Raw genomic sequence first — 25601 nt, 5'->3', positions numbered from 1 at the left:
ACTTTAGTGGAGAACTCCACTGTCTACCATCCCCTAGTCCAAAACAAATCTACCATAATCCCTGATGGTTCCCGTTCTATAGCCACACTGGAGTCCAATTAATACATGTGCATTTCTCAGGGGCGGAGGGTGAGGTGGTGTAGGTCAGGGGGGACACAGAGAGGACCAGAGGTCTAGAGACCCTTGTCCCATGTAATCCCTTGCTCTCTGGACCCTCCTCCCACCATTCTCCCCAGATTCCAATGCAATCGACCCTGATCACTTCCTACCTCCCATCTTTCTGGATCCCAATTACTCAAATATCCCCCTCTCTCTCCCTCCCAGGTCCCAATCTTTTTACGCACAGTCCCAAAATCTCACCTCCACCTTTCTACCTCCCCAAACAGAGCTTTAAATCTATAATCTCTCATGCTTTTTGAGTGCGAACAGTTTCACCCCATATATTCTTTCAGCCCACTCATGATTTTGAAAATCATAGAACACCGTTCCTCGCTTCCTTCTCTTCAAGGACAATCCCTACCTTCAACTGAACTCTTCCCTGGAATTTTTCTTGCAAATTATTTCTGCACTCTTTCCAATGCATTCATACCTTTACTATAATGTTGTAGTGGTTCTGTTCGCCGAGCTGGAAGTTTTCATTGCAAACGTTTCGTCCCCTGGCTAGGAGACTTCATCAGTGCTCTGGAGCCTCCTGTGAAGCGCTTCTTTGATGTTTCTTCCGGCATTTATAGTGGTCTGTCCTTGCCGCTTCCGGGTGTCAGTTTCGGCTGTCCGCTGTAGTGATTGGTATATTGGGTCCAGGTCGATGTGTCTGTTGATGAATGCCATGCCTCTAGGAATTCCCTGGCTGTTCTCTGTCTGGCTTGCCCTATAGTAGTGTTTTCCCAGCTGAATTCATGTTGCTTGTTGTCGGAGTGTGTGGCTACTAGGGATAGCTGGTTGTGTCGTTTCGTGGCTAGTTGGTGAACACCAACTAGCCACGAAACGACACGACCAGCTATCCCTAGTAGCCACACACTCCGACAACAAGCAACATGAATTCGACTGGGAAAACACTACTATCATAGGACAAGCCAGACAGAACAGCCAGGGAATTCCTAGAGGCATGGCATTCATCCACAAACTCCATCAACAGACACATCGACCTGGACCCAATATACCAATCACTACAGCGGACAGCCGAAACTGACACCCGGAAGCGGCAAGGACAGACCACTATAAATGCCGGAAGAAACATCAAAGAAGCGCTTCACAGGAGGCTCCAGAGCACTGATGAAGTCTCCTAGCCAGGGGACGAAACGTTTGCAATGAAAACTTCCAGCTCGGCGAACAGAACCACTACAACAAGCACCCGAGCTACAAATCTTCGCACAAACTTTACTATAATGTGGCTCCTGCAACTGTAGACAATAATCCAGCCGAGGTCGAGCAATGTGTCTTGTACAAGTTCAACATCACCTCCTTGCTCTTGTAATCCGTGACCCCATTGAAATCTAAGAACACTATATACTTTAGCTGCTCTCTCCTACTGTCCTGCTACTTTCAATGATCTGTGCACATGTATACCCTCTGCATCTTTAAAATTGTGCACTGTATACTACCTTTCAATATTCTTCCAGATTTCACCAGCTTACATTTATCCACAGAGAACTTAATCTGCCACCTATCTGCCCAGTCCAACAACTTGTCAATGTTCTTTGAGTACCACATTGTTTTTTTATTATTATGAACTGTGAGGGTGACAGTGTTGGCTCTTTAGTTATCATAAACCTCTCCAAATCTGTTGATTCTTCCATGATTGCAGATTTCAAAACCTTGCATATAACTGGTGGCCAAGAGTTGCTAATTTTCACATTTAAAAAAAAGTGTAAAACTTCTAGAATGTTACTTAAATTCAAATACATCCACTCACCTTTCCTGTTAGCTACAACCCCAAGTAAGAATTATGAAATTGAATGCTTTAAGAGAATAAGTCAAGAAAATGAAGCACAAACTGTATTCAAACAGCTGTGCATTGGAAGAACATCAGATGACAAAATGATATCCAAAGAATACTGGATGAGAAAATGACATTAGAGGACATCTGACAAAATGCTCTTACTAAATTACCCCCAGGGGTTTAATTCTGTTTCTCACTCCATGCTTTTATGCATTCTAGTTACATGTGGTATTTTAGTTAGTGCTGTTTTAGCCGTGCTTAACACTGGATTTAAAATTTCACACGGCCTGGTTTCGGCATTTGATCACTATGCCCAAACTCTGATATGCCACTTGGTTATGCAGTTGTAAAACTGAGCTAAATCCAAGAGATCGTTAGCTGACTCTCTCTAGTATTTTGCCTCTCAGTGTTGTTGACAAGTACTTCAGGTTTTGGTTTGGTGTCTGGACCCAAAAATAAAGTGCAAATTGGAAACAAGGTCAAGGACAAACCTTCTGCAGAGCTCTATTCAACACATTCCTTCGGTTGAATAACTTCTCCAGACTAGGGAAAGCAAAATGCAAATGATGAAAATGTGAAAAAAGACAAGGCTTCAGGTTGATAAGATTTTGCCAGAATTGACATGCAATTCTGATGAAAGGCAACAACCTGAAATGCAAACTGCTACTTGCACTAAAGTTGATAGACCTGCGGCACATTTCTAACATTTTCCATTGTTACTTTACAGCTCAAGAATATTAAGCGTCTTTTTTTTTTAATTAACAATTTCTTATTCAACATATACTTTTTTTTGCAGCTTTTAATCGTTTATATGGAACTTTGTCAAAAGCTGCCTCAAAGCCTAAGTATATATAAAGGAGTTGGAAGTGCTGCTTGTCAATAACATCAATTTGAATCTATCGAGTAACTAATGTGAACAACACACTGCTGCATCAGAGCATCGCTCTTGACTACTTGGGTCTAGCTTCACAGGATGTTTGATAAAACATCTAATACTGAATCAGCAATTTTTTTTCCATTAAATCTTGGGATATTCAAAGTCTTTGTCTTAGAGAAGCAGGACAAAACCTGTTTCTAGCCACTATTTCAACCAGAATTGGAATAGTTTACCTCACTTGGCAATTTAATTTTAAAATGCACAACCAGTCCTTGAAATCACTAAGTCTGCCTATTTCTATATATTATTAATCATCATTTCTACAGCACAGAGGCAAACCAATCCGTCGGACTTCACAACTGGTACAACCATTCCACAATTTGGACTGGTTTGATGATTCCTTTGATTTCCAACATTCTGATTTCTACCTCTACTTTTGCCACTCAGGCAAATAGCACTGGATGAGCCTTTCAGAATTGTCAAATCTCTTCTTGGTCAAGATGTAAGGTGGTCTCTTTGATAGCCCCTTGGCCTTCCTGAAAAATTTCTGAATACTTGATTAAGACTTTACTATCAGTGGACCTGGTTACTACAATGCTCTCATCTTTCAACTTCTAAACTGAGTTCATCAAAAGTTATTATGCACATCCTCAAGTGCAAAGGCTATTCTATGCATTCACTTAAACTGGTTCCCGGTCTAACAGATTTTAAAAGCCTCAATTAAGTTTTCAATTTAGTTATAGCCTCACCCAACTCATTACTGTAACCTTCCTTCAAGCCCTCAAAACCTTGCACTTCTATAATTCTGTTCATGTATCACCCCAATTTCTTTCACTTTCAGCTGTATAGGCCATTAACATAGGATTTCCCTCCTCAAATTTCTCTAATATTTTAAAAGCTACTAAAACTTAGAACATTACGGCACAGTACAGGGCCTTCGGCACTTAATGTTGCATCGATCTGTGTAACCAATCTGAAGCCCATCTATCCTACACTATTCCACTTTCATCCATATATATTTATGGAATGACCATTTAAATGCCCTTAAAGTTGGCACTACTACTGCTGCTGCAGGCAGGGCATTCCACGCCCGTACTACTCTCAGGAGCACAAAAATTACCTCTGATATTCATCCTAAATCTCTCATCCATCAATTTAAAGCTATGCCCCCTCGTGCTAGCCATCACCATTGGAAGAAAAAGGCTCTCATTGTCCATCCTATCTAATCCTCTGATTATCTGATATGTCTTAAGTCACCTCTCAACTATCTTCATGAACAAATACAGCCTCAAGTCCCTCAGCCTTTCCTCACAAAAACATCCCTCCTTACCAAGCAACATCCTAGTAAATATCCTCTGAACCCTTTCCAAAGCTTCCACATCCTTCCTATAATGCTATGACCGTAATTGCATGCAATACTCAAAGTGCGGCCACACCAGAGTTTTGCACAACTGAAGCGTGACCTTATGGCTCTGAAACTCAACCTATAAAAACTAATACACCGTATGCCTTCTTAACAACCCTGTCAACTTGGGTGGTAACTTTCAGAGATCTATGTACATGGACACAGATCTCTCTGCTCATCTACACTACCAAGAATCTTACCATTAACCCAGTATTCTTTATTCCTGTTGTTCCTTCCAAAGTGAATCACCTCACACTGTCACATTAAAACTCCACTTGCTACCTCTCAGCCCAGCTCTGCAGCTTGTCTATGTTCCTCTGTAACCCACAACATCCTTCAGCGCTATCCACAACTCCACTGACCTTAGTGTCATCTGCAAATTCAGTCACCCATCCTCCTACACCTTCATCCAGGTCATTTATAAAAATGACAAACAGCAGTGGCTCCAAAATACACTGCGGCACCCCACTAGTAACAGATGCCAGGATGTACATTTCCCATCAACCACCGCCTTCTGTCTTCTTTCAGCTAGAAAATTTATGATCCAAACTGCTAAATCACCTTCAATTCTATGCCTGCGTATTTTGTGCAATAGCCTACCTTCGGTAACATTAAAATCCATGTACACATCAACCGTTTTACCCTCATCCACGTGTTTGGTCACCATCTCAAACTCAACAAAGTTTGTGAGGCATGACCTACCCTTAACAAAACCATGTTGACTATCCTTAATCAACTTATTCCTCTCTGGATCATTATAAAGCCTATCTATCTCTTATAACACTTCCCAACACTTTACCCACTACCAAAGTAAGGCTCACTGATCTATAATTATCAGGGTTGTCTCTACTCCCCTTCTTGAGCAAGGAAACAACATTTGCTATCTTCTAGTCTTCTGGCACCACTCCTGAAGACGATAACAACAAAGATCAAAGCCAAAGGCTCTGCAATCTCCTCCCTGGCTTCCCAGAGAATCCCATCCAGCCCAGGAGACTTATTTATCTTCACACTTACCAGAATTGCTAACACCTCCTTGTGAATGTCAATCCAATCTATTCTCGCAGCCTGTATCTCAGTATCCCCTCAACAACATTGATGAAAAATATTCATTTAGCGCTTCCCCCATTTCCTCAGACTCCACGCACAACTTCCCACTACTATCCTTGAGTGGCTTGAAATCTTTCTCCATTCATTCTTTTATTCCTGATATGCCTATAAAGCTTGAGGGTTTTCCTTGATTCTATCTGCTAAATGCTTCTCATCCCCACCTGGCTCCTCTTAGCTCTCTTTAGGTCTTTCTTGGTTAGCTTGTAACTCTCAAGCCCCCTTACTGAGCCTTCACGTCTCATCCAAACATAAGCCACCTTCTTCCTCTTGACAAGAGATTCAACTTCTTTGGTGAAGCACAGCTCCCTCGCTCAACCACTTCTTCCCTGCCTGACAGGTAAATATTTAACAAGGACATGCAGTAGCTGTTCCTTGAATAAGCTCCACATTTCAATTGTGCCCATCCCTAAAATTTTCTTCCCCATCTTATGCACCCTACATCTTGTCTAATCGCATCATAATTGCCTTTCCCCCAGCAATAACTCTTGCCCTGCACAACATACCTATCCCTTTTCATTGTTAAAGTAACAATAACCAAAAATTGTGGTCACTATCACCAAAGTGCTCACCTACCTCCAAACCTAACACCTACTATTTTGATAAAAATATGAATATCTGACCTGATGTCTCTTTTGTGGTTTTTATCAATTGTTCAATTTTCCTACACAACAGTGAATCACTGGGAGGGAGAGAAGGGGGTTATATTAAATATTAAAAGTATTGTAAAAATAAATGAATAAAGTAATGAATTATGTACTTTAGCTTTAACATTATCAGGAAGTATCTAACCAGATTCTGGCTGCTACTTGTGACTATGGAAGTTACTATTGTCCTTGATGCCCAAGAATAATAAAATTATTCCAGATGTAAAAGATATTCTCTCAGTTTAATCATGCGGTTACAACATAGAACAGCCATTTATCACATTTTGTCAAGCCCATATCAACTAACTGTACTGCTTACCGACCTTGTGACCCTGTAGATTTTCCTGCACCCGGACAATTTTTATTTACTTTCAAGTACATATCTAAATATTTTTGAAGGTCACAACTGAATCCCACCGCATCACACTACATTCCAAATCTTAACCACTTTATGTAAACAAACATTTGCTTCATGTTGACTTTGGCCCTTTTGCCACTCTGGTTCTCAACCCAACAGATAGCTTTTCTCTTGTCTACTGTTGGGACCCGTTATGATTTTGAATACATACATTCAAGATCCTCTTAGCCATCCCCTAAGGGAAGTAGCCAAGCTTCTTCAATTTAACCTCAATGTGCATCCCTAATTCCTAGAACCATTCAAACTTTTCTGTACATTCTCCAAGTACAGAATGGGTCACAATACTCCAACTGTGACCGAATCACTATTTTATGCAGATTCGTTGTAACTTTCTTATTCTTGGGCATCAAGGACAATAGTAACTTCCATAGTCACATGCTGCATTTGCTTGCTTCCAATCATGAAATATTTCAGTAGTGTTCAGTAAATTAATAAATTCCTTCCTTAGCCACCTTAGGAAAATGTTTTCAGAGATATCTAAGTTTAAATTGTTTGAATTTATTTCAGTAAAAATATACATTTCTACATATTATTAATTAAATATGGATTTGTTGGTGACATTTTCAGCAAGATCATTATAAAATCATAATTTTGGCCAGAATATATAAAAAAAGAGGTGTTAATTCAGGTATAATCGTGATACATTCCCATGAAAGGGAAAGGTCAGGTAGACAAACCCAGGAACCAGAGTTATGAATGAGATAGAGACAAAGTAGGAAAAGTGATTACTTGGGGATTTCTGATGGACAATACAATTGAGAATCAGGCTCAGTGTAAAAGTTTCAGAAGGGAAGTGAAAACCAAAACAAGAGAGAGAAAGAAGAAGAAGAAGAGACTGATAGTTCACATTAAAGGGAAATCTTAAAAACTTGCTACATTAATAGTAAAAGACTGATAAAGGAAGAGTGAAGTCAATTACAGTATATGCCCAAAAAGCAGGGACATGGCCCAAGTACTAAATGAGTAAGAAATTAATAAAGGAACAAGATGGTACCAAGTCATTGTTGAACAGGAGGTCGGAGAAACATTGGATGGGTTAAAAGAGGTAGCATATAGGCTATTAGTACCTAAAGTTTAAGAAGTTAGCAGTAGATACATCCAAGGACATTGAGGGGAAGTAATGGTTGACATTATGGGGATATTGGCCATGATTTCCAAATCCTCATTAGGTATAGGAGTGCTATAACTGGAAATAACTGGAGAATGCTACAAGATATGTTTAAAAAAATGTGCAAGGATAGACAGCCTAACCTCTGTAGTGGATCAGCTTTCAGAAATGATAATTGGAGACAAAAAAGATATAATTTGAACAAACTAAGGAATTAAGGGAAGCCAGCCTGACTTCATAAAGTGCCAATCACGTTTAACTAACATTTGTTTCTGATGAGTTGGCAGCAAGAATTGACAGGATAAGGCATTTAATGCAGTACACATATACTTCCAAAAAGGCATTCAACAAAAAAAAACACAATTTTCCAATTTAGCTTGTCAGCAAAATTATTGCTCATAGAATAAGGGGACAGTGAAAGCATAAACATTTATCAAATTGAGTGATAGCAAACAATAAGTGTCCTTTTCACTAAAGGAGATATACAGGAGTACAGAAAGCAGTGTTAAGAACACTTCTCCTCACAGCACTGGATATACAAGGTATAATTTCAAAATTTGCACAATACACAAAACTTGGAACTATTGTGAACGGCAAAACGGATGGTGCTTCCAAAATGGGAAGATAGAATGGTGGAATGAATTGACAAGCAGCAGATGAAACTTAATGCTAAGCAGCACAAGTGATAGTTTTAGATAAAAAAAGATAATAAAGATACATCTTCAATCAGAGTAGTAGTAGGAGGACTTGGAACACGCACACGAATTTTTGAAGATATCAGGGCAGGTCGACAAAAAAAAGTTAATAAAACCCATGACCCCTTTTACTACAGCCTAGGACCCCAAATTCAAAAAAAGGGTGATACGATAAATCTACGTAAATGGTTCAGCCTCAATTGGAGCATTCTATCTAATTCTGAATATTTCATTCTAAGAAGCATTAGAAAGAGTAAAGAAATGAAACAGTGGTTCCATGGAGAAGGAACTTCAGTTATACAGATAAATTGGAGAATCTAAGTTTATGCAGAGATTTGACAGGTGATCAAAAATCATGAAGAGCTTAGACAGAATCGATTGTGAGAACCTTTGTTAGCAGAAGGACCGAGAACCCAAGGACATTGATTTAAGCCAAGTGACAGAAGAAATAACGACAAGTGATGCTCTTTAACTTAGTACAAATCTAGAATGCACTAAGACATTGAGAGAAGGTAGGCAAATGGTGTTGAGAAATATATCAGCTATGATGAAGTGGCTTAAAGCTGCTTCTATATTTTATGGTAGACAAGCAGAACGTTGGGAGAACACAGCAAGCCAGGCAGCATGAGGTGGAGAAGTCAACTTCTCCACCTCCCAGCCTCCTGCTTGTCAACCTCGGTTTCCAACATCTGCAGTTTTTTTGTCTCTACATGTTATGGTCTTACAACACATGGGCTGAATGGCTTTTGTACTGTAACCATTCCATGATGACCTCTACCCTTACAGCAAAGATTTTCCTCATTCCAAAGTTTCTTGAAAAATATATTCTTGGGAAGTTGCATTTTGACAGGCATTAAATTTACCTGCAATCACTGAATATACACGATAAGATGCATTGTTACTCTGCATTCCACCTGACAGTTTTTTTTAAGAACATTGTGAAAAACATCTGGTTTGCAATTCAAGCATAAGCAATACCGGAATGCATAGTACTTAAGGGGCATTGGTCCAAGTTCTGATGAATGCCTATGGTACCTATGCACTTTTCTCTTTGAAATCAAGTTGAACCCTGATGCCCAAGTCTTGACTACTTATGTTAGTGGCTGTCTCTCACCAATGCAGATAGTTTATGGAGTAGCTCCAGTGATCTTCAATGTGCCAGCAGAAGGAGGAGAAGCACATCCCAACATAGAGCCACGGTAATTTCATTCCACAGATATCTGCGCTAACGTGTGTCAGAACTGATGGTTCTAAAACAGGCATATTGTTTAAATTCCATCCTGAATCAAAGTACTCCTGGAAGTAAAAGACACAAAAATGCACTTCAGAACAGCAATGGTAAAACTTAACTCAAAAGAAACCACATTAGAACTGTTCAGACTTCGCAAGTGCAACAAAATCTGCTCTACATGTACAAAGGAACTTGATTATCCAAAGGTGATCAAGGTCCTGATAGAAACAAAGAGGTGTTTTCAACACTGATCACATCTTTTGTTTACAATGATTAAACGTGAATTCAGCTCACTGAAATGCTGCCAAGAACAGTCCTGGACATCGATGGGAGCCCAGATACGGTCTCCAAATGACTGACCACCTGCCCTCTGCCTCCCCATACTTTCCCTAGAACTCTACATAGGGTGTACCCTGAAGCCCCCTTCCCCAGATCATCTCTCTAACATTGCCCTGTACAGAGCAAAGGTGGAATTTGTCAAAAGGTTGCAGGAAAAAAAGTGTGTGTGTGGGGCCACGCGTGTGCTATTTTACAAACACAAAAAAAAGCACAGCCACACCATTCTGCATCTAACAGTGTAGAAACTAAAATCGTTGCTGTCTGCTTCATCCACACACATTACAAATCTAGCCAGTACTCCCCCCACCCCCGGTTACTTCCATGATTTATTATTGTTAAATGTACTTTGATACCCATTTGAACTAAAATATGCCACATAAAACTGCAGGCCAAGCTGTCCAAAGTCTTTAATTCTAAGTTTCTCAACTAATTTAATATATTTATATAACTTAAAATCAAGAGCAGAATCAGTTTCTAGATTAGCCATTTACAAAGGAGTCTCTATTATCCAGCATTCAATTGTTCAAATAGCGGATTATTCACCAAGATCACAATGTCCCAATACTTGGCTAAAATTATGTTCTCCGGCATTCGATTAACCAAACAAAATACTCCCCATCCATGTCCTTCAGATAAGCGAGGCTCCTCCATATATGGCAACACTTTATATGCAATTTTCTCCCACCCTCTAAAGGAAGATCCTCTAGTATATCAAAGCAAGTCTTTACTAATATAAAACTTTTTTAAAGTGCAAGCAAGCTGGTTATGCTAACTGATATACACTGTTCAGTGGGAAAACATTGGCCTGGTGTCCTGTTCAACCACCATCCACAGTCAGTGCCAGCTGGGATCAAAGAATAGATCACCACTCTTAACCTTGCCCAATTTGAGCACTATGATTGCTTTGAGCAATTGTAGCATTTTTACTACTGTAGATTAGCTAATTCAACAGAGGTATAATCCAAATTGGCGATGTCCACAGCTCACCTGGTTACATATAGATTGAACAAAATAATTTATCAAATACTCGGTACAAAAGAAATAAAAAAATGCAAAAAATGCTGGAAACAGTTGAATTTCCAGGTAAAGTTTGGGCAGAATCCCTGTATAAAATTTAACAAACAAGAATTTTTAAATAATTTCATATGATTCTGGAAGTGGTCAGACACTGGGAGAATCTCTGCAAAAATTACCACATAATCATCAATAGCAATCAATCAATTATTAACACCAATTTAAGAACCAGAAAGGACTTGCCCAGCATCAAATCTTCAACATCTTACACAATTAATCTAGAACTTTACCTGTTCATCAGGTCGCAGTTTAATTTTGCCATTCTTGATGGGGAAGCCACTACCAAATTCTTTTGAAGCAATGTCAGCTCCATATTCCACAGTAACATCTTCTTCAATGGTACTAACCAAACGCCAAAACTCTTTTTCCACCAGTTCAGTTGGAACCATCTGTTTTTTTAAGTGAAAAAAAACACATTTGCATCAAGTGTACACAGAGTACAAAAATGCCAATATAAAGAAGTTTGCTTAATTTAACAAATCACTTCTGTTTTACTTTTTTTTAAAATGCTGAAACTGAAAGATGGAACTTGTTCTGTTCAAGCGCAATGCTCCAACTTTAGGTTGAATAAGAATTAGATGCAGAGGAAAGCCTTCACACTTCAGTTGCAACCTTAAAGTTCAATACATAAATGAGAGATTCCATTTCCCAACATTCTCCAATCTTTCAGCCAAAGAAATCAAACATACTAAACAGCAGACCCGACAGCCAGTGCAGCTTATGACAGCAGCTTGCATTTATAAAGCACCTTTCATGTCCTTCAACTAAGACAAATCTTGTGACGATTGACTAATTATCTTTGAAAAGCAGTCACTGTTCTATTAGAATGAAACACAACAAAGAGGACAGACACCTAAGAGACAGAGGATAAGATGATTGCTCCTTTTGCAATCTGCCAAATAGATAAATATTGGTCAGAATAAGTTAACAACATGGGACCAAAGAAATCAGAAACAGTAAATCTTAAATTAATATCAAACTCAAAAAACTGCTGCTTCATTTTCAACAATATAACAGTGTTAACTTGAATAGTGGAACATAAAATGCCCATTTTAAAAAAATATATTGTTCTAGCCAAAAGAAAATAAAATTACACTTGGAGAAGGTTTGATGAAGACATATTTTGACAAGCCATCATTGGTTAAGTTGCAGCAGGTTACGGCTCTTCAGTTGGTCCGGAACTCTGTGCTTACCACCTTTTGAAATGGGCACTGTTTGAAAATGGTGACAAGCCACGCAGGTAGCTAGTGTATCTTGCTAGGAGAAAGAATGCCCCCAAGTCCATTGCCTCTATCAGGAATAGGAATGGGATGGAGACTTGAAACTCTAAAAAGATTAAGGCAGCATTTCGGAAATTCTATTTTGAGCTATACCATTCTGAGTGTTGGGAGGACGGATGGATGCACTAAGATAGAGTCTTTCTTTAAGAACTTGGATCTTCCAAGTGTCACTCCTGAGCATCTTTTCTTAAAGCATTTTCAACAGTGTAGGAGGTAAAGGAGGCACAAAATGGGAAGGTTCCTGACCCTGATGGTCTCCCCAGTGAATTTTAAAAGGAATTTATAAGTATATTGTGGGAACCAATGCTGGACACATATAATGACTCGTTCAGCCATAATCATCACCCACTATTCTGGAGGCTAATATCTCTCATTCTTAAGACGACAACTCCAGAACAATGTGCCTCTGATACGCCCATCTCACTTCTGAACTCTGATTAAAATTTTGTCCAAGACTCTCGCATTAAGATTGGAAACTGTGCTGCCTTCTATTGCTAGGGACGATCAGACTTGTTTTAAAAGGCCATAGATCCTCGAATAATGTCAGGAGATTGCTGAATAGGATTCAAGTTTGTCAGCAGCATTTTGGTTCAGGGATTAGTGGTCACCTTCGATGCAGGAGAAAGCATTTGATTAGGTTGAGTGGCCATATGTTTACGTCCTTAAGCGATTTGGTTTGGTAGAGGTTTTCATTAGGTGGGCGAGGGTCCTCAATGCTGATCCCCTGGCAGCGGTTCTCACCAGTGATGGGAGGTAGAGCAATTTTAATATTTGTAGGGGCAGTCGGCAAGATTGTCCCCTTTCGCCATTACAATTCACATTGGTGATTGAGCTGCTAACAGAGGCAATCCCGTAGGGATCCTAATAAAGTCACCCCAAAAGTAGGATCTAAGTCGCATAAGATCTCATTATATGCAGTTGTTGTTTAGGTTTTCCTGTCGAATCCAAAGGTTTCAGTATCCCATCTTCTACAATGCATCAACTCATTTGGCTCCTTTTTGGGCCACAAGATTAATCTCAAAATCTGAGGCTATGCCTAGTTGGGGGAGGGGAGGTGGGTGGTCTCATGAGGTGAAGGGTGAACTACGGTTCCCCTACAAATGGGGACAAGAGGTTTTTCTTATTTAGGCATCTGTATTACTCCTGTCTTTGAACGGTTGCTTTGAGGCCAATTTTGCTCACTTGCTTGACAGGATTAAACAAGATTTTCAGTGATGGGAAATGTTGCCAATATCCTGGCTAGGCCAGCTATCTTAACAAAATAAATGTTCTCCCCCATTTGCTCTATCCTATACCAATGATTTTCCCAAGACAAAACGTTGCTGAGACCTAGAGTGGTTTAGCTCTTTTATTTGGCGCCACAGACAATCTCTTATCAAACTGTCTAAACTACACAGCGGTCTCATGGGTTTGGGGGGTGGGGAGGATTTCCCACATATTAGAAGGTACCAATTAAGTTCTCTTCTATCGCTTGTTAGTGGTTGGGCCTGTAAAGATGACCCAGCATCAACGTGGCTTGATAGTGAGGCCTCCCAGACAAAATATCCCCTCATCAGCCTTTTACTCTTAAATAAAATGAAGATGGTCATGGAATATTGCCATAATCCAATTGTTATTAATACTGTTAAGGCATGGAGGATAATGCGGCAGGGGGAGGGTAATATGACCAAAATGTCATTTCTTACCCCTATTGGGAGTATGCTGGGTTTCTAACCTGCACCCCAGAATTACGGTCTGGGTAGCTAGGTGGAAGTTTATTTAAATGAAGGGCTGAAATTTCTATAGAGGCAGGGGTGGGTGGGGGAGAGACAGAGAGAGAGAGACAGAGAGAGAGAGACAGAGAGAGAGAGAGACAGAGAGAGAGAGAGACAGAGAGAGAGAGAGAGAGAGAGAAAACGAGAGAACATCTGCACGAATGCAAGCAAGATCTTGATTTGTAATAGGACCCATCTCATACAGCTAAAACATTTTGCATATGGTCCATCTTGCCCGACCATGTCTCAAAGTTTAAAAGGTGACAGCATCTCCCTTTTGTCGTAAGTGTAAGATAAATGTCGGCACTCTCACTCATTGTTTATGCTCCATACATATTGGAGTTCTGTGGCAGGGGTTATAGAAAGGATCTTGAGAGCCAAGGTTAAGATGGATCCATCTCTCTCCTCCTAGACCTACCCAATATACCCTCTTTGGATGTTCATGGGAAAAAACTTTTTAATATCCTCACTTTCTGCGTTAGGCAAATTATTATAATGCGTTGGGTTTCTGAACCTCCCCCAGCCACTGGGTCGGTACAGGTATCGAACATATCACTCTTGACATGTTCAGGAATATGGTGCACCGGAAAACAAAGTTTTTCTAGGATTATGACAGCCCTTTCTGGATTACTTGGATGCAGATTCATCTGCCATTTTAACTAGGGCTTTCGCCTAACCATGGCATTCTGGATTTAGTACACTTGATGTCCTTGAAGGAAGAATTCCAACTATTTTACACTAATATCTAGTGTTCTGAGGTCGAGAGGTAAGTTTTGTGTTGAGCCATTTTGCTCGTTCATTAACTACCTTTATTGATTTGTCTGTTTTGCACATGGGTATAGTTGCGTTTTGGGTGTATTGTTGTTGCTGTAGGTTTTTCCTTCTTTTCTCTATTCTATATGCATACAACAACGAAAAAAAAAGTTTGCTAGTGTTGTAGTTTCTTTCTTTATGGTTTTATAAAGTATAATAAAAATACCTACTAAAAGATTTGACTACCAACTTGACTAATGTGAGAACATCCTTTATAAATCTGAAGCATACTCACATGAACTGGCATATTGAAGTAGTCTGATTTAAAGGCATCTGCCATTTCTCCAAATGCACGGAGTGTGTAGTCCCTAGGAGCTTGTTCAAAACCAAAAGCTTCTTGAGGCTTGCTACACTCCTAGAACAAAAACAAAGTTTCCAGCATGCTGTGAACTCAAGGTGGCACTCCCCTCCCATTAACTGTGATGACAGATAAGCTCTTGCAATTGAGTCATAGAGATGCACCACACGTAAACAGACCCTTTGCTCCAACTGAATCACACCGACCAGATATCCTAACCTAATCTAGTCCCATTTGCCAGCACTTGACCCATATTCCTCTAAACCTTTCCTAATCATATACCCATCCAGATGCCTTTGAAATGTAATTGTACCAGTCTCCACCACTCCCTCTGGCTGCTCATTCCATACTTGCACCACCCTCTGCATGAAAAAGTAGTCCCTTAGGTCCCTTTTAAACCACTCCTCCCTCACCCTGGTGTCTAATTTTTTTTAATTTACAGCATTCAATCCATGTAAACACAGGATAATGTTTCAAGGAGATTCCCTTGATCAGAAATGGCAGTCAGGTCAAATCAGAATCTGCTCGTTACAGGAATAAGCAAAACAAGGAGGGGAGAAACAAACAAGCTTAAGATCAATAGTTCAGATCACCAAACTACTTTCTCAAAGTAATTGGTTTAACCACTTGCAAATTGATTTCAATAATGCGCGCATGGCGCATGGTTGGGTTTTGATTTTGGGTGGGGATGGTGGATGGTTGATATTCCTTCTCTACCTACAATCTTTTGCTTTGTGTTTTGGTCAGTCTTCCAAAGCAGCTGCCATGAGTTAAACACACTTAAGATGTAAACTGCTTTTCAGATTTTCCTGGTTTTCCATATCAAATTTTAAGCCATAGAATCATGGCTCATCTATGAGTGAGTGCAGCTTGATCAATAGTATCCAATACCAATGTCATTTAAGCAGTCTCTATTAAATTTAAACATTTAGATCGAATAGGAGAGCTAATCACCCACACTGGTACATAGGTATAACACGGAGATGTGGAACTCTGGAAGTTAGCTAAAAGCGCACTAGCAAAGAGAGCCAGGTCAGGAGATGTTGAAGGTACTACTGGACTTTTCTGCAGTGGTGGGAGGAGGGACAAAAGAACAATAGTGATCAGGCAATATTTCAAAGATGAAATGTAATGGTGGGAATTGACAGAATCAAGCATTTAGCACCTTCTGACAATGGCAAAATGTGGGGTAACCATTACACAATCTACAAAACCACTAAATTTCGGTGAATCTTTCCTTGAGTGAATCTAGAGAAACAGTTTAAAAACAAGGGGTTTCCCATTTAAGGCAGAAAAGTGAAAGTTTCTTCTCACAAACAAATGTTAGCATTTACAATTAGGACAGCATAGTGGAGGCTTGGCCATTGAATATGTTCAAATTAGACAAAAGTCTAGAGTTATTGGAAGCAAGTAGAGGGGTCCTGGTAAGGCCAAAATCAGAATAGCCATTATAATTGAATGGTGGAGAATGGCTTGATCTCACCTTTTTGAGGCAAGAAATTTCTGCTCACGTGTGTTTTGAATGGAAGATCCCTTACTTTTAAACTATTACCCAGTTCCATATTTTCTCACAAACAGAAACATCCTCTCAACGTCAAACCTATTAAACCCCCACCATGGGAAGTATGGCACTGCGATAAATATCACTTGATTAGTAATCCAGAATCCAAGGCTGATGACAAGAGGACATGGATTCAAATCCAACCATTGTAATGGCTTACATTTTAATTCAGTAAGAACAAGAATTTAGCAGACTGTCCATCATATAAACGCAGTGTTGTAAAGTGCCATCTGGTTCTCAAGTCCTGCAGGGAACGAAATCTGACACCCTTAACTGGTCTGGCCTGTGTGTGAATCCAGTACTGCAGCCATCTAGTTGACCTAGTGACCTTCTAGGCAACGAGAGAGAGGAGTCCGAGTAGTAAGAATAAATGAGTAACACCCACATCTCTTGACGAAATAAAAATCATCTCTCCTGCTTCGGTGCTTCAATTTAAGTTGTTTCACTATTGTAAAAAAATTGTATTGTAACATTGAAAATTGAAACACTGAATGCAAAAAAGGGAGACAGCCTTTATACTGCTGTATAATTCTGACACAAAAGGAGGATTCCAGTTACCAACCTGAGCCAGACACTTTGGACACCTCCAATCACCTTTAGGAACATCTTGTAGGGGTGGAATTAAACAGAAGGTGTGGTAACTGTCATCACAGCCGTCACACAGCAGAAGTCGATCCTCTTCATTACCTTGTCCACAGATCAGACAAACATACAGATCCACCTACAAAAGGAACAAACATAATGCAGTCTGCCACACAGCCTCCTAAATCAACAGTTTACTTTCCATTCCGCTGACATATTATTCTGGCTTTCCTAGAATGATGTGAAATGCTTCGAACCTAAGTGTAGCAACAAATTCGTCCTCAGAGTAAGGGATTTTTCAGAATTTCACATATTTGTTCCCAACCATTTTAAAATTATGGCCCTTATTTTGGACAACTCACGTATTAAAACATTTTTATACCTATGCTTAAAACTGCTTATAATTTATTCAGTCCTGGTCTTCACTCTCTTCTCTAACTTAGTCATCCCCGATAGCTTTGCACTCTTACAACTAAAGTTTTACAGAGTCTATGCAAAGTTCAATTTTAAAGAAAAAGGGCACGCAGGCTCTAAATGCAAAGCACCAGTGACAGCAGATCCCATTTTTGCCAGCAGAAGATGGTGACAATGCATAGATTCTGAAGGAAAACAACAAAAATCTGAGCCATTTGAAATTTGTGACTAGATCAAACAGGCCTCAGCTTCACAGTTTCATGGGCTTTAATTTATTCCTAAAAATTATGCACCAGAACTAGCCAAGATGCCTTTACATCATGGGCATGTACCAAACAACAAATGTTTGCCAAATGTTTTGCTGTGTATGCAAAAGCTTGAAAAATTCAGCCACTACATCAGTCTACTCTCAATTGTTGATGATACTATCATCAAGTAGTACTTATTCAACAATAACCTACTCAGTAAAGCTCCGTTTTGGTTCCACCAGGATTTCAGTCCAAATGCCATTACAGCCTTGGCACAAACAAGGTTTAAAGAGCTGAATTCCAAAAGAGTGACTGCCTTTAGCATCAACACAGCATTTGATTGAGCACCAAGGAACTTCAGTAAAACTGAAATCAATGTGAATCAAGAGAAAACTCTGCTAGCTGAGATATAAAAACAAGAAACTGTGGCTGCTGGAAATGCAGAACAAAACAAATTAGAGGAACTCAGCAGCTCTGACAGCATTTGTGGCTTGAAGCAGAATGAATGTCAAGTCTTGAGAGTCTCTTTCAAAATAGTTCTAAAGATGGATAATTAGATGTAAAATATTAATTGCAATATCTTTCTTATTGGAGACTAATCATTTCAATCCCACAATATTGCCTTAGCAATTCCTGAGGATTGCGCCCAAGGCCAACCATCCTCAGTTGCTTCAATGACTTTTGTTCAAATCATAAAAAAGGTCAGACAGCAAGAATGTTTGCTGATGATTGCAGTGTTCTGTATCACTTGCAACTCCTCAGATAATGACATGACCCACATTTAGGCTTGGGCTGACAAATGCCAAACAGACATCACAAAATGCCAAGCAATGACATTGGTTTCTCTAGTTGGCAATCAATTCCCTTGAATATTCAATATCAATGCTATCACTAAACCACTGAATCCATAATCAAAACTTGCAGGTTTATCATGATTGTAAGCTGAACCAGAGAGCCTCGTTAATACTGTGACTACAAGAGCAAGTCAGAGACCTTGAATTCAGCAGCAAGTAACATCCCTCCCAACTCCCCAAAGCCTGACCATCATTTTCAAGGTACATGTCAACACTGTCATGGAATACTTTCCAGTAATGCTAGAGAAGATAATTATCCAACACTAAGCATCCTACTTGATCAGCACCCATTCAACAGATTAAACATTCAAGTTTCTACGCCACCCACATACAGCAAACAGTGTGTACCATCTACAACACTCATTGAATCATTCCCCAAGATTCTTTCCAAAACAGTGATCTGTTGTTACCTAGGAAAGTAAGGACAATAGACACATGGGAATTAAGTCACTGTTCGTTCAAAGTCACTGGGCCAACACCTTGAAACTTCATCCCTGTCATGGGATGTGGGCATCACTAGCTGAGCCAGCATTTATTGCCCATCCCTAGATGCTGGTCATCAGTTGCCCTCTTGAACCACAGTCCTTGTGCTTCAGGGAGACCCATAAATGTCATTAGCAAGAATGTTCCAGGATTTTGACCCAACCACAAAAATATCAAAGTCAGGATGGTGGGTGGCTTGGCAAGGAACTTCCAGATGGTGATGATCTCACATAACTGCTGCCATTCCTGCTCCTTCTAGATGGCTGTGCTCATGGGATTGAAAGACACTGTCAAAGAATCTAACATTGAATGTCTGCAGTGCATCTTGCAAATGGTACACATTGCTGTTAAGAAGCAGGGTTGGAGACAGCAGCACCCATTAAGTGTTATCCTGGATCATGTCAAGCTTCTTCAGTGTTGTTGGAACCGCAATCTGTCACACACCTGACTTGAGCCTTGTGGACAGGCTTTGGGAAGACAGGATGTGTATTACATGATATAGTATTCCTAGTCTCTCACTTCATCTTGCAGCTACTGTATTTATATGGCAAGTCCAGTTCAACTCCCAGCCAATGGTATACTATAGATGTTAATAATGGGTGGGTAGCAATGGTAACACCATTGAATGTCAAGGGGCAATGGTTAGATAGTCTCAGACAGGCCATTTGTTGTCATGCACAGCTAGAAATGTTATTTGTCACTTGTCAGCCCAAGCCTTCCTGCATCTAGACCTGGACGACTTCAGCACCTTAACAGTTGCAAATGGTGCGGAACTTTGTGCTATGAGAGAATATACCCACTTCTCAAAACTCGGCAATACCCAGTTCTGACCTTATGTCGATGGGAAGGTCACTGATGAAGCAGCTGAAGATAGTTGGGCCAAAGGCACTATCCTGAGGAACTCCTGCAGAGACCTCCATTAAACACAGACATTTTCCTATCTGCCAGGTATGACTTCTACTGGTCGAGACATTTGCCTTTTGATTTGATTGGATTTTAAGGGCTCCGTGATACCAGATCTCAGTCAAATGCAGCCTTAAACAGCCAGTTTCACCTCAGCTCTTGTATTCGACTATTTTGTTTAGTTTGAAACAATGAGATCAGGAGTCCTGTGGTCCTGGAAGTACCTAAACTGGGAGTCAGCAAGATTATTGCTCAGCAGGTGTTGCTCAATAACACTGCTGACAAGGTCTTCCATCTCTTTACCGATGATAGAGAGCATGATAGGGTACGAATTGGCCACATTGGATTTATGCTGCTTTTTGTTTATAGGATGTTGCTAGGCAATATGGTCATATAAGCTGACCATATAGGCAGATGCCAGTTTTGTAGCTGTAATGGAACAGCTCGAAAGAGGTGCTGCAAATTCTGGAGCACAAGTCTTCAGTGTTATTACCATAAATGTTGTCAGGGCCGTTTCAATATCCAGCAATTTCTTGCTATCACACGGAGTTAATTGAATCGGTTGAAGGCAAGCATCTATGACATTACAACCTTTGCTGGAGGCCAGGACTCTCCACACTTCTGGATGAAGATTGTAAGAAGACTAAAGCACTTGCAACAATGATCAGCTGGGCTCCCCCATCATTGGGAATATAGATATTTGTGAGCCTCTCCCTCCAGTAAATTATTTAATTGTCCACAAATATTTATGATTGGATGTGGCAAGACTGCAGACCTTCAATCTGATTAGTTTGCTGCATCTACCACTTGCTGTTTATGCTGTTTGGCATGCAAGTATAGTAGCTTCACCTGTCAACACCTTGTGCTGCTTCTGGTAAGACCTCCCACACTCCTTCATTGAACTAGGGTTGATCTCTTGGTTTGATGATAATGACAAAAGTGGGGTCTATGGCCACTCTAAGGTTGTAGATTGTGTTCATATCAGATTGTTGAAGGCTCACCACACCTCATGTCTTGAATTGCTTGAACTGTTTCAAGTGATTGTGCCAAACACAATGTAAGGTTTGGAGAAGATTTATAGCTCAGGTGGAGGTACTGGATGTAGGTTTGCTCACTGAGCTGGAAAGTTCGGTTTCAGACATTTCGTCACCATGCTAGCTAACATCAGTGAGCCTCTGTATGAAACACTTGGTATGGCCCGCTTTTTAGTTACATGTTTAGGTTTTGTTGAGTTAGTGGCGCCATTTCCTATTATTTTTCTCAAATCCCATGGGTGTTCCGTTGGTTTGTCTGCAAGTTTTGTTGTTGAAGGTGATATGGGTGGTAAGGTATCAAAAGGAACCAAGACAGAAGAGGATGAAATAATGTTCTCCTGTGACATAACAGCCCTGTTCATATCCACTGACATCAACCTGGCCAAGGAAACACTGACTACACTATTAGAAGAACCAAAGACACATACACCAAACACCACCAACTTCATTAGCAAGGACAATACATCAAGCTACCTGTGCCTTACCCACCCACTCCACCTTCAACAACAAAACCTACAGACAAACTAAAAGAACACCCATGGGATCGCAGATATCAGGGTTTTAGCAGAAGCAGTAATGCAGGGACTCGAACAAACAGCTCTGCCAACCATTCAACCCAAACTTCGGGTCCACTACACAGATGACACCTTTGTCATCACTAAACAAAACAAATTAGAGGAAACCTTCAAGACCACCAATAAACCTCTTACTAGCATAAAATCCACTAAAAAGAGAAGGAAAACAACAAACTGCCTTTGCTAGATGTCGCAATAGAGCGAACAGCCAACGGGGAACTTCAAACCAACGTCTACAGGAAAACATACGGACCAAATACTGAACTATAGAAGCAACCATCCCAACATCCACTAACAAAGCTGCATTAGAACATTATTTCAACAAGCCACCACACGTGGTAGTGCAGTGGAAGTATGAAGAGCAAAGGAAGATCACCTATACAAAGTGTTTCCAAAAAGAACGGGTACCAAGTGAACACAGTCCACAGATTTCTCAGCAATAACACAAAACAAGCAGACAAAACACATCCAGAAACCGGAAATGACTGCCAGGCTACTCAGATCCGTTGGCATCAGGGTAGCCCACAAACCCACCAACACTAAAACAGTAGCTAAATGAACTTGAAAGACCCTATACAGATAACAAGCAAAGCTAATGTCATTTATAAAATACCTTGCAAGATCTGTAACAAACACTACAGGATACCAGGATACATGAACATCAACTAGCCACAAAAAGACATGACCCACTCTTCCTACTATCCATACATACAGATGAGGAAGGACACCACTTCGACTAGTAACACATCCATCCTCGAACAAGCCAAAGAGAGACATCTGCAAGAATTCCTAGACGCATGGCATTCCAACCAGAACTCTATCAACAAACATATTGACTTGGATCCCATTACCACCACCTGAGAAAAAGAACAGGAAATGACATCACCAACCCAAGGAAACCTAAAATAAATAAAAAGTGGGCCATACCATCAGTGCTTCATTCGGAGACTCACTGATGTTACCTAGGATGGTGATGAAACTTTGAAACCGAACCTTCTAGCTCAGTGAGCAAACCTACATCCAGAACAATGTAAGGTATTATCAATGCTAAGGCAGGATTTTGCGGTAATCACTCTTACCAATATTATCATGGACAGGTGCTTCTGCTGCAGGCAGATTAGGGAAGATGAGATCAAGTGCTTTTAACTTCTTATTGGTTTCCATACCACCAATTACAGACCCAGCATGGAAACAAGATTCTTCAGTCCAACTCACCCGTACCAACCAGATATCCCAAAAACTGATCAAGTCCCATTTACTAGCACTTGGCCTATCTCTCTAAACCTTTCCTATTTGAGTACCCATCCCAGTGTCTTATAAATGTTGCAATTGTACCAACCTCTACCACCTTTCCTGGCAGCTCGCTCAATACACGTACCACCCTCTGAGAACACATGCTCCAGTGATTCCCAAATTAAGTGAATAACTCAATATTCATTCTTGCCTCAAGACTTTGAATTTCAGCCCATTTCAGATGCAGCCCATCTTTGCAGCACAGCTCCTTCATATCGGTATTAGATAAAATTAACCCCGCTTTTTAAGATGTCTTTCAGCATAAGCAACTATTCACTGACCCCATATCTACATTGCACCCCCAACCCCACCTACTCTCTCCTCCTCTCGAATTGACACCACATAATCACACTTTCCTCTTCAGACACGATCCAATTAACCTCAGCCGAGCCTGCACAACCAAGACCCAACTCCATCGCTTGTCTGCTCCCTTTCAGCACTCTAATTCACACGTGTGTGATTACCTGTCAATGGCCATCAGACCTTTAAATTTCAGATTATAACAGCTGACTGCTGTGAAAGGGGGTCTTGATTTGCCTTCCCTACAGTTCTGTGCTACAAATTTCCAGTATAGGTCTAGTTCACTTATGAAAACTGGGTGACATGGGCAAGTTGGGCTGAAGAGCCTCTCTGGCTCTAATGGAATTATGATTCCACATTTCTGCGGGAGCCCCAAGCACAATTTCCTTACAGAAATTAGTTTTTCTACTTGAGGGAGGGTGGGCTCAAGTATTCTGTCAGAATGGTACTTAGTTTTTGGAAAAATGTCTCATTCTTCATTCTAAAGACTAAGTCTAGTTGAGCAGCCCTGACAATGTCAACAAATACAAAAAGGTCCACCAGTCCTTTGTATTAACCAAGCAAGCATTAAGTATTTTATTAGGCAAATTATTAAGTAAAAAATGCAGTAAATCTGTCCCAAGATTATTAAAACCTATTGCACAAAAATAGTTTTATTCTACTTACAATATTTGAGGTTGTCATATTCCTATTGTTTCTGATTGGTCTGGCTCGCTCTGAATCTGTGGCGCGATTTTCATTTCCTTCTTTTTTCATTCCATGCATATTGTACTTTTCTGGATTTTAATAAAAAGATATCTCATTCAGGACTAATGGAAATGTGAACACATTCTTTGCTGTATTGCTATATTAACAGAAATAGAACACTTGTTATTGTTAATGTCCAATGAACCTCCAGATCAAAGTGCACATTAGAGTACCAAATTCTACTGTGAAACATCTCATTCTCATATCAAATGAGAAACCCAAGTACACCATTCATTTCCTGTCACATAGCCAAAAAGTATTTTTAAAAATTAAGCATTGTGTGTGATGTTTCAGATTTATAGTCAAATTTACTATTTGGTCCTAAACAAATTTTGTGTCAGCATTCAAAGAGAGGGAATTGGTGGAGAATGGTCTCAGGGAAGTGGGTGTCGGATTCTTAAGCCAAGTTGCTATTAAAATGAAAGAGGTGTTGCGTACCTTAAAAATATGAAGATGAGGGGGATCCAAGATGTTGGCAATTTGTTAGGTCTGCTGTGCTGGGGCTCTGCATCAAAACCCAAGTAAGATGGGTTTTCACTCCATTGCCCCTCCCCTACCCCCCTTCACGAGACATAAGTCTGTTAACACAACATTAAGAGTGCTTAGAACCTTTTAAATTCAGAAGATGAAGTCTAATAAAGGAAAGGGAGCCAAAGGGTCCCAGCCAGCAGGGCACTCCCCAACAAAGCAGGAGGCATCCACTACCACAGCCCTGACTCCCACGGCAGCACCGTTGAACCTGTTGAACCAACAGAATCTAATCTCAGAGTCTGTTAAGCTCCAAGAGAGAATTGACTCTGTGCTAAAAAAGCGTGAAAGGAGATCCAAGCACTGGATTGACGTGCTGAGGCGGTCGAACAAAGGACCTCGGCGTCAGAAACTACAGCGGAGAATTCAGAGGGACGGATCTAAACACCACGTTCAGACCCTATTGGATCAGGTTGACAATCTCAAAGATAGAGGTCAGAGGGAAAAAAAAACTTATGAATTACCCGGCTCCCAGAATGTGAGCGTTTGCTCACTCCCGCAGCGCCTGGGGCTGGAGGTCGAGTCAGGCCAGGTGTGTGGGGAGTAGGCTACCAGATTGCAATGCGCAGGGCCGGGTTGGGTAAAAAAAAACAAACCAAAAAACAATTATGGACAATGGTGAGGGGCGGTTATTTCTTTTATAAGAATGAATGGGGTTGATGTATGGTCGGGACAGAATGGGCATCCACTGTTAACTCCCATGTGTGTAATTAATTGGTTTTCTGTGTCTTGGTATTGCTTGGGTCCGGGGCATGGCCTTAGCTGGAAGGAACCAGGATGGTTGTAAGGTTTGGGACGAATGTCCCCTGTGGGTGAGGGGAAACATCTTGAGCGGTTTGTTGTTATGTTTGTTTGGTTAAGTTAGGTGTAGTGGTTAGTTTTTTTAGTTATAGTAATATTTATAGAGATAGTTTTTGGATCTTAAGTTCTGTGTTTTTTCCACGCAGCGTGCCATGAATAAGCTTCCTATTCTCGGGGGACTGTGGGCCATCACAGCCAGTGGTTCATTTAGATGGTGCACTTGGAATGTAAAAGGGAGCCACTCTCCAATTAAAAGAAAGAAGGTGCCCTCAACCTTAGAAAAGAGAAGGGTGACA

At 40.4% G+C, this 25601-nt stretch overlaps 1 protein-coding gene across 2 annotated transcripts in view; it reads right to left on the bottom strand.

Moving 5' to 3' along the window:
* The window catches only part of LOC132828478 (lysine-specific demethylase 5B-like), a 215027-nt gene that overhangs the window by 130553 nt on the left and 58873 nt on the right, over nucleotides 1-25601 (bottom strand). For both annotated transcript variants that reach the window (XM_060845644.1, XM_060845645.1), the window contains exons 7-11: nucleotides 23896-24005; nucleotides 17106-17264; nucleotides 14920-15039; nucleotides 11068-11226; nucleotides 9308-9489 (exon numbers count right to left, since the gene is read on the bottom strand). In XM_060845644.1, the coding sequence (XP_060701627.1) occupies nucleotides 9308-9489; nucleotides 11068-11226; nucleotides 14920-15039; nucleotides 17106-17264; nucleotides 23896-24005 (730 nt within the window). The remainder of the gene's footprint in view (nucleotides 1-9307; nucleotides 9490-11067; nucleotides 11227-14919; nucleotides 15040-17105; nucleotides 17265-23895; nucleotides 24006-25601) is intronic.

This window comes from Hemiscyllium ocellatum, chromosome 26 (genome assembly GCF_020745735.1).
Source record: "Hemiscyllium ocellatum isolate sHemOce1 chromosome 26, sHemOce1.pat.X.cur, whole genome shotgun sequence".
NCBI lineage: Eukaryota > Metazoa > Chordata > Chondrichthyes > Orectolobiformes > Hemiscylliidae > Hemiscyllium > Hemiscyllium ocellatum.
This window is presented reverse-complemented; position numbering and strand designations above follow the sequence as displayed.